This window comes from Cricetulus griseus, chromosome 4, assembly GCF_003668045.3.
Source record: "Cricetulus griseus strain 17A/GY chromosome 4, alternate assembly CriGri-PICRH-1.0, whole genome shotgun sequence".
Lineage (NCBI taxonomy): Eukaryota > Metazoa > Chordata > Mammalia > Rodentia > Cricetidae > Cricetulus > Cricetulus griseus.
The window spans coordinates 79,276,024-79,292,491 of NC_048597.1; the positions used below are offsets into that span (position 1 = coordinate 79,276,024).

Sequence of the window (16,468 nt, forward strand, 5' to 3'; positions counted from 1 at the left end):
ACGCTGACTGAGCCAGATCGAGCAGTCTGGCAGGGTGCCGAACACATCCGCCTTCCCGGATGGTGTGGTTCAGCCAGACAGAGACCTCTCATGCTGGCCCGCTAGTCTAGGAGACTGCATCATGGCAGCCCCTACTGAACAGGTGCCAGGCTTTTTGGAACTCGGGTGTCCTCCAGGACTGAGCTTCCATCCGGGTGGATTCACGGCCGCTGTGAATGGTATCCCAACAGTGTTCCCCTTACCCAGCTCCTCCTATTTAAGGAGGGAGGGTTGTGGGTAAGTCCGGCCCAGTAACTCTTTTGTTTGTTTGTTTGTTTGTTTGTTTGTTTTTCCAAGTCAGGGTTTCTCTGTGGCTTTGGAGGCTGTCCTGGAACTAGCTCTTGTAGACCAGGCTGGTCTCGAACTCACAGAGATCCATCTGCCTCTGCCTCCCCAGTGCTGGGATTAAAGGCATGCACCACCACCACTCGGCCGGACCCAGTAACTCTAAGCCTTCACTAACCCACCCCTTTGGAGATCAGGCAAGTGTATGCCAAGTGACAGGCAGGACCAAGGTTGTACCCAACACCACTGCTATTCAAGCCCAGGCCAGCTATGCCTTAAGCCCTTCTAAGTCTCTCCCAATTCCAGATGCTACTACTAGGAACAGAGTGGCTGGAGAGGGGCCCTTTAGGAGAGCCTTGAGCCTGGGGTAGAGGTTCATCTGGCTTCCAAGCTCCCAGAAGAAGTTCCCAGCCTCTTGACCGTGATTACTAGTCACCTTTGGGCAGCCACCAGTATAGGCAGAGTTCCTTGGGTCCCAGAGCATAAGTATGCTTCCTTCAGGCTCCAAGGAGACCCCAGTCTCAGTCCCTGGCCCTAACACAACTCTGTTGCAAGTTAGAGAATGGACATATTCAGGAGGATTTGGTAACTAGTGGGAAGAACCCACCTTGGGCTCTGGGAAAGAGGTAAACTGAGGCAGAGGAGTTGCAGAAATGAAAACAGGTGGATATGGCACAGGGCATGCTAGTGGCATGGGTTCAGAAATAACCGATGTGGTTCTGAAAGGTGGGGTCCTTTAGGGTCGGGGACCTCAGATTCTTCTGTGGCTTCTCTCATGTGTCTTGCTGAGAATGAGAAGCTGTCTCTGCCCCTGCTCCGGGTCCAGTGCTGTGATGTTCCCATCTCTCTATGTCTCATGCTCTAGGAAGAGCATTATGCATCTTTTTGTCTTCAGATCAAATATTCAGCAGTGTTTTTAAAATTCATCTTGTAGAAGTCAGAGGGGGAAAAGCTAGACATCCCATGTACACAGGGTTATCTTTATACTGGGGCTTTTCCCAGCCACGGGTTCCCTTTCCTCCAAGGATAAGGATTGACAGATCTGAACTGAAGCAAGAAACACTGAGGCAAGAAAGAGTACAGTGGGCGTAGCTCAGTGGCAGAGCACCTGCCTAGAATCCCCCAGTGAGGGACTGGGGGTGTGACTAAGTGGTAGAGCCCCTGCCTTAATCTTCCAGTGAGGGGCTGAGGGTGTGGCTCAGAGGTAGAGCACCTGCCTAGACTCCCCCAGTGGGGGCTGGGGGTGTGGCTCAGTGGCAGAGCACCTGCCTAGAAATTCCTTGAGGAGCTGGAGGCATGGTTCATTGTCTCAGAAAGATGTTATCACACAAACCTAGGTTGGATTCTGGACTCTACTTTCTGCCCACGAAAGCAGAGTGGGCATTATTCACCCTTCATGGCTCACTTCTGGTGGCTAAGGAATGTGTAGCAGCACCTTCCTTTCAGAGGCAGAGGGTAAGTGAGACAGTTGCCCCTCTAGGTTGGCAAACAGTCTCCGTAATGTCACCCGTTGTTTCTGATTGCTCACTGTGTCCTGGCATTCCAACTCCAATTTATTTTTCCACTCCATATTATATATATATATATATATATATATATATATATATATATATATATATGTCTCCTTTGCCCAGTGTTTTCTCCTGCATGAAGGCCACCTAGCTGCTCTTGGGACAAAGACCTCTGAACTGGGTTCCTGGGCTGTAGCCTCTGCTCTTCCCACCCAGTTTCCATAGCAACCGGCAAGGTCACATCACCTCACTGCTGAGTTTGAATCCTTCATGATGAAACATCAAAGGAGAAACAGGGCTGGAGAGAGAGATGTCTCAGCAGTTAGGAGCTCATACTGTTCTGGCAGAGGAACCAAGTTTGGTTCCCAACACCCAAGTCAGGTGGCTCACTGTTGCTCATGATTCCAGTTCTAAGGGGGATCTGAACCCTTTACGTTCCTCAGGAACCAGCACTCATGTACACAGGCACACATATAATTAAAAATAATAAGAATTTTCAAAATTATATTTTTAAAAGGATGGGAGTAATAAAGAGAGATGTGATAGAGCATTCCTGTAGTACCAGCTCTGGGAGGCTGAAGCATGAGGATCACAAGTTCTAGGCCAGCCTGGGCTACAGAGCAAAACCTTATCTCAAAACAAAGCAGATATAGCTCAGTGGTAGAGCACCTGCCTAGAATCCCCTAGTGAGGGGCTGGGAGTGTGGCTCAGTGGTAGAACATAGCATGTGTGAGTCTCTGAGCTTCACCCCAGGTTGACACAATATATTCAAACTAGTAAACAAATGGGTGAGGAATGGTGGACAGGATGACCCCCAGGTAGGCAGGCTTGATGACTTAACTGTGGGAGCATGGTGTCCCTTCCCCTCACCGCTTTTCCTTTCCTCACAGAGTAATCTGCCATGGGCTCCATTGGAAGCCAGCGCCTCAAGGAGCCCTGCATGGCAGCCACATCTGGCCAGAGTGTGGTAACAAGCTTCAGCTTTGACAACTTCCAGCTGGAAAGAACAGCAGAGGACGCTCAGGATCCAAGTGTCCGAGTCAGGGGTGTTCCCACTTTCACAGACTCTGGTGAGTAAGTGATACTGTCTGCCTCAGGGCCATGACTGGCCACATGGCCTTCCCATCAGTCTTTGGGGCTCAGGAGCCTCAGGTTGTCATGGAGACTGAGACTCAATCAGGATGAGTTAGGTGCCTAGGGTAACAATTACGCCCCATGCCCGGCTCTGCACTGTGTCTTGTGACCTCTGCTAGTGGCCATCCACAGCAGTGACAGGCCATGGCTGTGGAGTTTCTTTCTCATTTGTTCTTCAAAGCAAACTGTTCCTGGTTGCAGGGAATGAAGCAGGCTTAGAAGTGAAGTTCAAATAGCTGCTTCTCAATTCTACTGTGTGGTCTGGGACAAAGACCTAGGCATCCCCAAGCCTGTTTCCCCAACGCAAGCTGTCCCAACCTACTATGCAATTGGATCTGCAGAGAAGGTCTGGAGTAGGATGGGTTCAGGCTCAGCCCTGCCACCGTCCCTCACCTGCTTGGGGACTTTGTGAATGTTTGAGGGACAGTGCCTGGTGTGGTCCTCAACGCAGCTGCAGCAAAATTCATAGTGTCCCTTAGCTCCATCCTGGGAACTCGGGAGCTACCTATGAGGTAGCATCTGTGTGGATGGTTGTTTGTAGTAGCTCTCCTTCTGGCTCAGAAATGTTCTTGGCCCTTTTGTCCCTATGTGGTGGAATTCTGCTGGCTGAGCCCTGTGTTGGGTTATAAAGAATTCCTGTGCAGAGGGGATAGAATCACTTCAGTGCCAGCCCCTGAGGATGACAATAGACATGGTGGGGGAAGGGCCCTGACAGGCTATGAAGTGGATGGTGCTTGGGCATCAGCACCAACTTGAACTGTAAAGGCTATGGTTATAGTGCCCTTGGTGATGGAGGCTACACTGCAGTGTACCAGTTACCAACTCAGTTCCCACCAGTGTGATCTCCAAATCCACATGGTATCGAGAACTGACTGCAAAAGTTGTCTCCACATGCACTCTATGGCATGTACACACATGTCAAAAAAGTTAGCAGCCAGATAGAGGGCTACTATGCAGGCATGAGGACCTGAGTTCAATCCCCATAATGTATATGAAAATGGGGTATGTAGGCTGCAGAGATGGCTCAGCAGTTAAGAGCACTGGCAGTTAAGAGCATTTAAGAGGTCCCAGGTTCCGATCCCAGCACCCACATGGAGGTTCACAACCATCTGTAACTCTGTTTCCAGGGGATCCAACACCTTCTCCTGGCCTCTAGGCACCAGCATGCATATGGTGCACAAATATACTTTCATGAAAACACTTATACACATAAAATAAAATTAAGTAAAATTTCGAAACCAAAACAAACAAAAAACACAACAAAGCAGGTATAGTGGTGAGCAACTGTTGTCCCAGCCAGAGGCTGTCTGCTGCTCTCAGGACAGTCTAGCCTAATTGGGAAGCTCCAGCTTCAGCGGAAGACTGTCTCAAAAATAAGGTGGGGAGCAATAGAATAAAGCACATGATGTCACCCACCGACCCCTACATGTGCACCCCAACACACACATATACTCATAGCATCAGCCATGTGCTCATAGCATATGTTCATGATGGGCTCTCTCACTGGTCCATTGAGGTTCCCTTTGCCAGCAGCAGACACCTCCCTGCCCACAGCTCCGTACCTGGCAGGTGACTGAGCCTGTATTTCTGAAGGCTTGGGGCATTAGGGACCCTACTTGCATTGGGTTCTTGCATTGGGTTCTTGAAGGGACTCCCATTAGCTATAAAACAGAGAATGGAAGATACCACAAGAGACCAAGAGGCCCTCTCATATGCCAGGCATATTCTTTTTTGTTTGTTTATTGACTTGCTTGCTTGTCTTTGAGACAGGGTTTCTCTGTATAATAGTCCTAGCTGTCATGGAACTCCCTTTGTTGACCAGGCTGGCCTCGAACTCACAGAAATCCACCTGCTTCTGTTTCCCGAGTGCTGGGATTAAAGGCGTGCACCACCACACCCAGAACCAGGCACATTCTTTTTCTTTCCTATAGACAGCATTGACTTGCCATCCCTTTGATGGTTGGAATCAATCCCCATGCACAAAGGTCTTCTTTGGCTGTTTAGTCAGGGCCAGAATGGCAAGCCTTTATGCCTCAAACAACAGAATCATGGTGTCTTGTTGTCAAAGCTGGAACACCCTAGGTCATGGTAGAGTTTTCTTAGCATGTGTGAGGCCCTGGGTTCAACCCCTAGTATCAGATAAATCAAGTATGGTAGTGTATGCCTGTAATCCCTGCATTCAGGAGGTAGAGCCAGGAGGATCAGAAGCTGTTCAAGGTCATCCTTGGCTACATCCTTGGTTATACAGAGTTGGAGGCCAACCTGGAGTCTTATTGGGGCTTGGGGAAAGAAGACAGGAAAAGGAAAGAAAGAAACCCACCATATCAGCAGTGACAGAAATGAGCATTTTTGTCAGTAGTTGTTAAAGGGACAATAACAGATATCACTTCCATGTTCACCTTAGTTCCTGAATTCCAGCATCTCATCTGGGGAGACAGCTGCCCATCCTGGACACTGCATTAGGACATTAGACCTTGCCAGCCCCACAAAGCATTGCCATTGGCTGATCCCATCACAGGGTCCTCAGAAGGCCACCCCACTATTTGGTCAAGCTTGCCATTCCAGTGGCTGTGGCTAGGGTGGTTGTGATGGGTGGGCAGTGGCTGTGACAATAGACAGCAGGTACAGCCCTCATGGTGACCACAGTGACTGGGTTAGTTACTTGTCTCATTGCTGTGAGAGCTCGTTCAACTCACTTTCTCCTTTCCATTCAGTCCAGCCATGGCACTGGTACTGTGCACACTGCCCACATTCAGGGTGGGTTTTCCCACCTCATTTTACCCAATCTAGATACTCATTCAAGACATGGCCAGAGTTTTTTTTTTCCATCATGAGTCTAAACCCTGTCTATTTGACAATAGAGATTGGCTATCACTGGGTCAATTGGCTATCACTGGGAAATGATTCAATGAGTAAAACACTTGCCAAGCAAGTGTGAGGACCTGAGTTCAATCCCAGAACTCATGTAAAAAGCCTGGGCACAGTAGTGCACATCTTTAATCCAGCTGTCTTTACCTACACAGTGCTGTAATTAAAGACATGTGCCCCCACGGCTGGCTAAAATTTAAATTAAAAAAAAATTTTAAGGGACTAGAGAGATGGCTCAGAGGTTAAGAGTTCTTTCTGCTCTACCAGAGGACCCAAATTCAGTTCCCAGCACCCACATCAGGTGGCTCACAACTTCTTATAGCTTTAACTTTAGGAAATGGGCTGCCCTCTGCTTCTGTGGGCACCTGCACTCATGTGACACACACACACACACACACACACACCAATAAATAGATTGGTTGTCACTGTGGCTGTGATGTTTGTGCCCTTGAAGACAGTAATGCAGGAGGCTGGGGTCCTGGTGGTTGACATGGGCTGTGGTGGTGGTAAATGGCGGCCCTGGTGTAATGGCCATAGCCTGAGTATGCTCAGTGGTGTCTCTCCTGGTGTTTTCCCACTTAGCCATAGAGGAGCCTGTGCCAGACGACCGGTACCATGCCATCTACTTTGCCATGCTGCTGGCTGGTGTGGGTTTCCTACTGCCATACAACAGCTTTATCACTGATGTGGACTACCTTCATCACAAGTACCCAGGTGGGTTCCTCTGCCATCCACACTGCCCTCAAAGGCCACTCTGCCTGGACCACGGCCTTCTGGGAATCCCAAGGGACAGGACCCTGCTTGGAAATATTGCATGGAGAGAATGGCGAGAATGGCTGGTGTGGTGTTGGGGACAGCAGGGAGCCACCCTGGGTAGATGAGTAACTGTGGCATGGCCTTTATTTGGGGAGCGTAGTAGTTTCTGTTCTTGTGGCTATGGTAAAAGGCCTGGCAAAAGCCACTGAAGAGAGAAAGGGCTTATTCTGACTCATGGTTTGCTGGATATGGTCCACCCTGAAAGGGAAAGCAGGGAAGGCTTGGCAGAGAGAGTGAGAGGCTGGCTGGTTACATTGCAGTCACACTCAGAAGCAGAAAGTGAACTGGAAGTGGCTCCCCCTATAAAATTTTACTTCCTCCAGTGAGGCTCCACCTCCTAAAGGTTCCACAGCCTTCTCAAGCAGCTGGGGACCAAGTGTTCCAGCATGTGGACCCATGGGGACGTTTTCACATTTAAACCTCAACAGGGAGTAAAGGTGGGTTATGGACCTCTGTAAAGGTGGAGGCTGAGTTAGCCAGGGACCAACATGGCAGGCCAAGGGACAACTGTCAAGTATATGAATTTTAGCGCCACTGGCCATTGCTGAGTGACCTCAGGGTAGCCAGTTATTCCTTCTGAGCAATCAGCCCCTTGGGGAGAGTGAAGAGCCCTTGCAGGGATGAGTGCAGAGGTTGGAAGTCCCTCAGAGTCACTTTCGTTCTTGTATCCAGGGACCTCCATTGTGTTTGACATGAGCCTCACCTATATCTTGGTGGCACTGGCGGCTGTGCTTCTAAACAACGTTGTGGTGGAGAGGTTGAACCTGCACACTAGGATCACCACAGGTATTCAAAGTCACCCTGTGTTGTCCCCTCCCATAGGCTCCAAGCTCTTCCTGGGAGCTGCTAGCCCATGGCACCTGCCCATGCAGCCTCCTAGCTTTGTCTGTGAAACACATGCTTTTTTCTAGGACCACTGTGGGCTTTGTGGTTAGAAGTCACGGTCAGGCCACTTGCCAGTACAATAGCAAGCGCCTTCACTTTTGTGACCCCCACATTACATCCCTAGGTCCATACATAAGCACACCCCCCCCCTTCTCCATCTCTCTGCACAGTGGTTTTCAGCTTCAGGGCTCATCTCCCATGACTCCTCCTCCAGGAAGCCCCCAGAATTTCCCTGTAGAATCTCCTGGAGCCGCCTTCTTCTTCTTCTTCTTCTTCTTCTTCTTCTTCTTCTTCTTCTTCTTCTTCTTCTTCTTCTTCTTCTTCTTCTCCTGCTACTTCTGCTTCTGCTTCTTTTGTTTTTTTGTTTTTGTTTGTTTGGGTTTTTTTTTTGAAGATTTATGATGTATACAGTGTTCTGCCTGAATGTATGTCTGCACACCAGAAGAGGTTGCTGGGAATTGAACTCAGGACCTCTGAAAGAGCAGTCAGCACTCTTAACCACTGAGCCATCTCTCCAGCCCTTGTTTATGTTTTTTGAGACAGGGTTTTTCTGTGTAGCCCTGGCTGCCCTGGAACTTGCTCTGTAGACCATGCTGGCCTTAAACTCACAGAGATCCGCCTGCCTCTACCGCCCAAGTACTACAATTAAAGGCATGCATCACCACTGCCCGGCTCTCCTGGAGTCTTGTACCTGCCTAATATTCTAGGGGACAGGTAGCCACAGTGTTTGAGGCCTACCTCTCTAGAAAATGGGGTGACGGAGGGGCTCTCACCATGCCCTTCATGACTTCTCTGCCCCCTGCAGGCTACCTCCTTGCCTTGGGTCCCTTGCTCTTCATCAGCATATGTGATGTGTGGCTTCAGCTCTTCTCGCACGATCAGGCTTATGCCATCAACCTGGCTGCTGTGGGCACTGTGGCCTTTGGATGCACAGGTAGGGAGTGGGGTCAGGATGCACTAGGAGGGCTGAGCCCAAGTGCTCTGTGGCCCTACAAGATGAGTCAGTTCAGCTGCTGGCCACATGTCTATAGACACACCAGAGCACATGTACACAGCACACACATGCACACAAACCCTCATATGCACCAAGGTGACTCTTATGTGGCACAGGTTTGGATGGCAGCCCCCTGGTTCTCATGAACTCGGGATCATCCTGCTGCCACCTCTTTAATGCTAGACTTACAAGCATGCACCTCCACACCCAAATTATGTAGTGCTGGGCATGGAGCCAGGGCATCATGGATGCTAGGCAAACTCTGTACTAACTAAACTGTATCACCAGCTCACTCCTTTTGTTTTAAAATTGAGACAGGGTCTTAAGCAATTCAGGCTGACTTTGAACTTCTAATCTTGCTACCTCCAGCTTCCAAGTGTTGACATTACATGTGTACATCCACACACTCAGCTCTTCCTTGCTTTTGCTGCATGGTCCAGCCCCCTCAGAAATGGGGTGGGAGCGGTGTTCCATACAGCCACTCAGGGATTAAGGTTGACAGCCCCATTTCAACCAATAGGTAGCCTCTACTGTCACTGCTGTTGGGGAAAAAAAAAAAGGGGGGCTGACAGTAAGTTTGCCCTGTCTCATCCAGCAAGGGACATGTGTCATCTCCACTCCCATCAGACAGGACTTGTCAGTGACCTTGGGTCCCAGGGCCAGGAAAGTGGCCACTGTGTGTGTGCTACGTTGAGGGTGACACTCTTTTTTTCCTGTGTTGCTGTACGGTTGTGTTAAACCTCACCCTGCTCTGGTGTTAGCCTCTGAGCACTTGCCCTCCTGTGCTAACATAGCATAGGAGGTCCACACTGCCTCTGTGTCAGCCAGCGACAAATGGTATCTGATCACTTCCTCCCTCTCTCTCTTAAGTGCAGCAATCTAGCTTCTATGGCTACACGGGATTACTGCCCAAGAGGTACACGCAGGGGGTGATGACTGGAGAGAGTGAGTATTGAGACCCTCCCAAGGGGCACCAGTCTGAGAATCCTATTGGGCATACCCTGGTTAGGGAGGTGAACCAGAAAGCTCTACACATGCTGAATTGGGGATAGTGACTATCGCTGGTGAGGGATGGACCACTGGGTGGGAGGGATACGTGTGCACACCTGTGTGTGCCAGGTTTCTAGAGTGTGGAATTCCTTTGGAGTATGACAGTCACAGTTCCAGTGAGCATGCAGTTGGGTGTATTTGTGTGCCTGTGGTGTGACTTTTCTCAGAGAGATGTAATCAAATGTCTGTTCATCCGAGATAGGGCACCATTGGTACACCAAAAAAGAAAGATTCCACCCAGTCTAGCTTTGCTGCACCTCTGAGGTTATTAGGGCTGACTTGCAGGAGCATGGATGACTCAGAGACAGCTGCAGCCCCGGTGTTAGCTGGGGAAAGCTGTGTCTCTGGGCTCCTGGCACAGCTTGCAGGCAGTTCTGCTGGTGGGAGAATCTCCCTTTTCCAGCAGTTGTTACTGCTTGGATAACCTTGAGGAGGGGCCTTGAGAATCTTGTGTCCTGAGTCTTTTGAACCTTCCTTCTTTTTTTTTTTTTTTTTAGGAGGGAGTGTTTTGATTTTAGAAATTTGTGTGTGCACGCAGGACCAAGTCTTCCTCAGATCCCGCCCCCCATCCTCCACCACCAGCCACCCCTTGCTTATCACTCTGTTACTTAACCCTTTTGTCTGCTTAGCCACATCCCAGATGCCCCTCTCTGACACACAGCACCCTTGCAGAAGCCTGACATTCACCCAGTGCCCAGACCTCAAAGGGCCTCTGGCAGATTCGGAACAGGTCTGTCCCACCCTCTAGTCCATAGCTAGTCAATTCAGCAAGAAGCTGGGTCCAGCTGTCATAACCCTCAGGCTGCTCTCCACATCGCCTCTTTGGAGGCCTTCTGTAGGCTTCCTCTGCCATGTATTGCCTGGAGCATCAAACCTCACCACCTACAGCTGACTTCTGGAGTGTGGCCAGCACACAGACAGCTTTGCAAGCCAGAAGACATTTTTTGTTGTTCTTTTAAGAGAGTACCTCATGTAGTCCAGGCTAGCTTCCAACTATATAGCTGAGGATGACCTTGAACTTCTTTCTGATCCTCCTGTTTCCAACCCCCAAGTGTTAGGATTCCAGGCATGTGCCACCATACTCTTATTTACCCAGGGTTGGACGTGGAACCCAGGATGTCACATATGTTTAACAAGCACTATATGAACTAAGCCACATTCCTAGCCCAAACTAGTAGATTGTGTGTTAGAATTGGTGAGGCTAGGCCATCAGGATGGTGCTGATGTACTGATTTGGGGCTATAATGCAGTAGCCAAGAGCCCCTCAAAACAGACTTGCTCAGAGCCCTGCCCATCTTCATCAGCTCGTGGCAGACATGACTAGTCCTGCCCTACACTGCTCTGCGGCTATGGGTTGTACTTAGGCAAAACTCCACATACTCTCTGCAGCAGTCCTGCCTGCCTTAACCCTGACACCCTCTGCCAGCTGCCCCTTGCTCTATGGTGGTGGTGGTGAGTGGAACCTCTCAATATTTCACACACACTCGTGACTCTTACTCACTTAGAGTGCTCACTCTCAGTCTGTGTGCCTGGCACTCCTGTACTGTAGACCCCCTGGCTTAGCTGTCCCCCCTCAGGGAAGGCTGCTCTGATCCTTCTCCTCTGGACAACATCCTCTGCCACAGAAACCACTGTTGTGTGTTTCCGTGTCTTGACACGGTCTCTCTCTCCATCAAGCCTAGGAAGGCGGGGCCTTGTGTCCTCCCTGTGGAGGACCTCAGGGCAGGACACCCAGCAAATTCTCAGTGACACTGGTGTGTGAGATCATAGAGTCAGGAGGGGGTTGGTGGGAGCAGCAGCAGTCCTGGGGGGGACAGGGGGCTGAGCAGGCTGGATGGATAGACAGGCAGTGAGTCTAGAAGTGGGGCTGGTGAGATCAGACTCACTGGGCTGAGGGCGGGGAGACAAGGATGGGGCAAGGGGCTGTGAGTGGTTGGGGGAGAGCTTGGAGAGAAGTTGGAGCCTTGGACAGGATGGAACTGCTGGAGCTCAGCAAAGTAGAGTGGGGCTGGGAGAAGCTGGGGCTTGGTCGGGATGAGGGGGCCTTGTGGGTTGGTGGACTGGGTACAGTGGATTGGGACTGGATAGAGCACTGGGCAAATGGAGTGGGTAGCGCTCAATGAAGAAAGACTAGTGGTGGATGGGATGGGGTAGGGGTGGGACGAGAGCCTGGGTGGGGTGACACGGGTGAGAGAGGCATTGGGACCGCTCAGTTGTCACTGCCTCCCCTCCAGGCACAGCAGGGGTGATGATCTCTCTGAGCAGGATCCTCACTAAACTGCTGCTACCAGACGAGCGGGCCAGCACCATCATCTTCTTCCTGGTCTCCGCGGGCCTGGAGCTGCTGTGCTTCCTGCTACACCTGCTGGTTCGGCGCAGCCGGTTTGTGCTCTACTACACCACACGGCCTCGTGACAGCCGCCCCATCCGGGCTGGCTATCGAGTGCACCATGACGTGGCATCAGGAGACATACACTTCGTAAGTGCGGTGGCCTGGCCTGGCCTCCTCCTCCCACACAGGTGCCTGAAGAGTTCCCTGTTGGTTCTGCTCTTGGTCCCACGATCTCGGGCTGCAGGCTGGCTTCTGTACTCTGAGACATTCCATTCTGTGGCACCACAGGTTGACTGTGACCCTCCACCAACTGTGGCATCCCACATCTATGGCCTGAGGCTCTCTTCAGCTTCTGTGGCCCAGGTGCTAGGATACCCTGTTAGGACAGCAGGAGGTGACGGTTTTCCAGCTATAGCCAGGGCGAAGAGCCCAGGGTATGTGGTAGATCCCCAGAACCTAACGGGGGAGAACACCAGGGTCATGAAAGTGGGGTCCAAGGAAGTCGGGTAGATAGGAGGCAAGGGAATCCTGTGATGAACTCCCTTCCATCCCAGCTTAGAGGACCCTAGCACAGACCACTGCTCCAAGGGTGGCCTTAGTACCGACTCCTTGAGTAGCTATAGCCTGGGTAAGCCAATTCACAGTTCTGGAAAGCTAGAGTGCCCTCTGGTGGTTATGTGCTGCATACCACCTCGGCTCCCACCCACCTTAGGGCTTAGAGGTGGCTGCTGCTGGTGACTACTGGCTGGGTGGAGGGAAACAGGGCAGGTAAACATTGTCCCTTGATAAGGAAGTGCACACAGCAGGTGCTAACTGAATGTCTGGCTGACTGCAGCTCCACCATTAGCCATGGGTACCTGGCCCATGACTCCCATCATGCCTTTCTACCCAGGAGCACCAAACTCCATCCCTGTCCAGCAGCAGGTCCCCAAAGGACAGCCCAGCCCATGAGGTGATCCACAGCAACAGTGGCGCCTACATGCGTTTTGATGTGCCTCGGCCACGGGTCAAACGGAGCTGGCCCACCTTCAGAGGTAAGTGTGAGGCGCTGTGGGGCCCAATGGCATGTGTGGCTGTCGCCTAGGCTGCAGACAGCGGGGACCCCATGAGTACCACCCTCTAACAAGCCTCAATTCCCCCAGCCCTGCTGTTGCACCGATACGTTGTGGCGCGGGTCATATGGGCTGACATGCTGTCCATTGCGGTAACCTATTTCATTACACTGTGCCTGTTTCCCGGCCTGGAGTCCGAGATCCGCCACTGTGTGCTGGGCGAGTGGCTGCCCATTCTGGTCATGGCCGTGTTCAACCTGTCAGACTTCGTGGGAAAGGTGAGACACAGGGTGGCTTTGGGGAACCCCAGGAAGGCTCTGGTCTTTCTGGAACAACCCCAGGCTGAGGGTACATGTGAGTTCCAGGTGGGGAGGGTGGAAGCTATGGAGTATTGCCATCTCTAACCCTGTCCTGTTGAGTGTAGCCCCTGCCTGGTCTCTATGGCATCAACTGCATCTCAGGCTAGGGTCAGCCCCAATTCTCCTACCTCATGGACCCTAGTGGATCCCTCTGAGGATGACACAGGCATGAGCTGCCAGCTGGGTAATACATCTGTCACACAAGTAGATGGGATTGGTGGCCAGGACTGGAGTGGGACCCTAGCCACCCTGCAGCTCAGATAAGCCATGTTTCTTTTTGCAATTACTGTGTTGTATGGAGTATGAAAGATGGAAGCCAGGGCCTTGCCCTTCTCAGGCAAGCATTCTACCACTGAGCCACGCCCTCAAACCCCTCAGAAGTACTCTAGAACCCCCCAGTAAGGTTCAGGGGTAAGGCTCAGTGGTAGAGCACCTGCCTAGATCCCCCAGTGAGGGCCTGGGTTGTGGCTCAGTGATAGAGCACCTACCTAGAATTCCCCAGTGAGGGGCTGGGGTATGGCTCAGTGGTAGAGCACCTGCCTAGAATCCCCCAGTGAGGGGCTGGAGACATGGCTCAGTGGTAGAGTGTTTGCCTAGCATATTCTCATCCTCCTTGACCAGTACTGAAGAGGAAAAAATGTATATGAGATTTGGTGGGCCTTGTAAAGTGAACTGGATGGAGCAACAAGTGATTGGGACAGGGTGTAGCTTGAGGGCCTGGTGGGGAGACAGGGGAGACAGGCTCCTGGCTAGGTGGGTGACCCACACTCTCCGCTATCTGCAGATCCTGGCGGCCCTACCGGTGGACTGGCGGGGCACTCATCTACTTGCCTGTTCTTGCCTGCGTGTGGTTTTCATCCCCCTCTTCATCCTGTGTGTCTACCCCAGTGGCATGCCTGCCCTACGCCACCCTGCCTGGCCCTGTGTCTTCTCACTGCTTATGGGCATCAGCAATGGCTACTTTGGCAGTGTGCCCATGATCCTGGCAGCGGGTAAAGTGAGCCCCAAGCAGCGGGAGCTGGCAGGTAAGACTTGCTGGCCTCTGGATAGCCTAATGCCCTTCTAGCAAGGAAACTGAGATCTGGAGAAGCCAAGGGCAGCCAGTGAGTGAGAAAATGTATTTTGTCCTAAACATTAAGTGACAAGGAAGTTGTAGGTATGAGGACATCTGTAATTAATTTCTTTATTTCATTCATTCATTCATTCATTCATTCACTCACTCATTCAGCTGCTATGTGGGGAGTCTGTATGTCTCGTACTCTCCTAGGCAGTGGGTTCATAATGCTGCCCCCATGTGCAGGGTTATGGTCCTGAGATGGAGACAGCCAATAAACAGATAACAAATAGATGTGGTGTGTTTCACAGTGGTAAGTCCTAGGGCTTATGTTAGTTTGAGAAGTAGGAGCAGGCATAGGGATTGGGGCCTATGATGTAAAGAGAACAATTTTGCAAGCTGTCCTCTTACTTACTGAGGAGGTGACTTTTGAGCAAAACCCTGGAGGGAGACAGGTACAGGAAGCTTCCAGGAATGGCATCCAAGCAGAGGGAACTGTATGTGCAAAGGCCCTGAGGCACAGCTCAGTAGTACAGCACCTGCCTGGGATCTCCCAGTGAGGCCAGGTGGAGGCCAGGTGGATGGGGTGGGAACAGACAGGGATGAGAAGGTTATTCCAAAGCTTCTGCGGTGTTCCAGGCCTGAGGATGGGCTTGTGTGGTGGCGGCGGAGGGGCTGGTGTTAGAACCCATTTCAGTGGTTCACAGGGTTAGCTGATAGATTGAGAGATGAGGCCTAAGAGAGTTAAAGGGGAGCTCCCAGTTTGGGGGCCTACTGTTGAAAGCGAGGCTGGTATTGCTATGGATGGATAGGGAGGTGAAGGGAAGGGTATCCAGGTCAGATGTGGGGACATACTGAATTGTTCCCAAGGAGGAGGCAGGAGGCAAGAGATAAAAATGGAAAGGAGAAGCCAGATGATGCAGGCTTGTCATCTAGCTACTTAGGAGGCTAAGCCTGGAGGATTCCTGATTTGAGGTAAGTGAGAACCTATTTCAAAATAAAAAAATAAAAAGAGGCCAGGAAATGTGGCTCAACTGTAGAGCTTCTGCCTAGAATCCCCCGGTGAGGAGCTTAGTGGTAGAGCACCTGCCTAGAATCCCCCAGTAAGGGGTTGGGATGTGGCTCGGTGGTAGATAATTGGCTTAGCTTGTGAAAGGCTACACATTCTATCTCTAAGACTAGAAAGAGAGAAAGGAAGGAGTGAAGAGAAAAAGAGGGAGGGAGGGAGAGGAGGGAAGAGAGGAAAAAAATAAGGAAGGAAAGAGAGAGAAGGGCAGAGAACTAGGCAAGGCCTGAGACTCCAGTGAGATCACTCCTAAAAGACCCAAAAATTCAACAATGGGTTCTAGGGGAGGAATCTTTTAACACAGGCTGTCACAGGGTCACAAGCTCTTGGACACTGACAATTGTCACCGTAGTACACACCCAAGGAGCCATGGCCACAGAGATTACCTAGCACATTGTGGCCTCAGCTCCCATGGCTGTTCTTCGCCCCCTGTTCTGGTCACTCTTGCCCACAGGAAACACCATGACTGTGTCCTATATGTCGGGGCTGACCCTGGGCTCCGCTGTGGCCTACTGCACCTACAGCCTCACCCGTGATGCCCACAGCAGCTGCTTCCAAACAGCCACCGCCAACGACTCCATCCCTGTCGGCCCCTGAGCCAGGCCCATCTGATCCTACCCACCGCCCAGGGAGGGCTGCTCAGGCCAGTCACCCCAAGGCCTGAGGACCCTCCCCACCCCTGCCTCAGTGCCTGCGGGGTCCTGGCCGCCACTAATGCCACCTCGCCACTTCATTCCAGTTGCCCACTGCAGCTGGGACATGTCTTCATCACCCGGGGCGCTGCCTACCCCCATGTCCTGTGTTTGGTCAGACACTTGCCCTTCACCCTCTATGTCCAGAAGCCCAACATTTGTCACGTCAGCATGATGGGGTCATTCAGACTCAAAGCCACCCAGAAGGGCTGACCACCAGTCTGAGTGACTCCCTTCCCTATGACCCCTCTATGGGGTCTGCTACAAAGGTCCCATGGTCTTTAATGTGGTTTTCACTTATTGGGTAAGTGACGTATCCTCATGAATATTA

General features: G+C 51.5%; 1 protein-coding gene across 2 annotated transcripts; it reads left to right on the top strand.

Annotated features, from left to right (window-relative positions):
* The first annotated feature begins 2,736 nt into the window (after positions 1–2,736).
* Slc29a4 (solute carrier family 29 member 4) lies at positions 2,737–16,296 on the top strand. 2 transcript variants are annotated; one of them, XM_035444799.1, is made up of 10 exons: positions 2,737–2,905; positions 6,420–6,551; positions 7,326–7,439; positions 8,344–8,472; positions 9,403–9,477; positions 11,817–12,061; positions 12,807–12,948; positions 13,057–13,244; positions 14,110–14,350; positions 15,900–16,296. In XM_035444799.1, the coding sequence occupies exons 1-10, from the start codon at positions 2,737–2,739 to the stop codon at positions 16,040–16,042; spliced, it is 1,578 nt and encodes a 525-aa protein (XP_035300690.1). In that variant the 3' UTR covers positions 16,043–16,296. The 2 variants fall into 2 exon arrangements, with proteins under 2 accessions (XP_035300690.1, XP_035300691.1); XM_035444800.1 differs by having other exon boundaries at positions 8,381–8,472; positions 9,408–9,477.
* Positions 16,297–16,468: the final 172 nt, after the last annotated feature.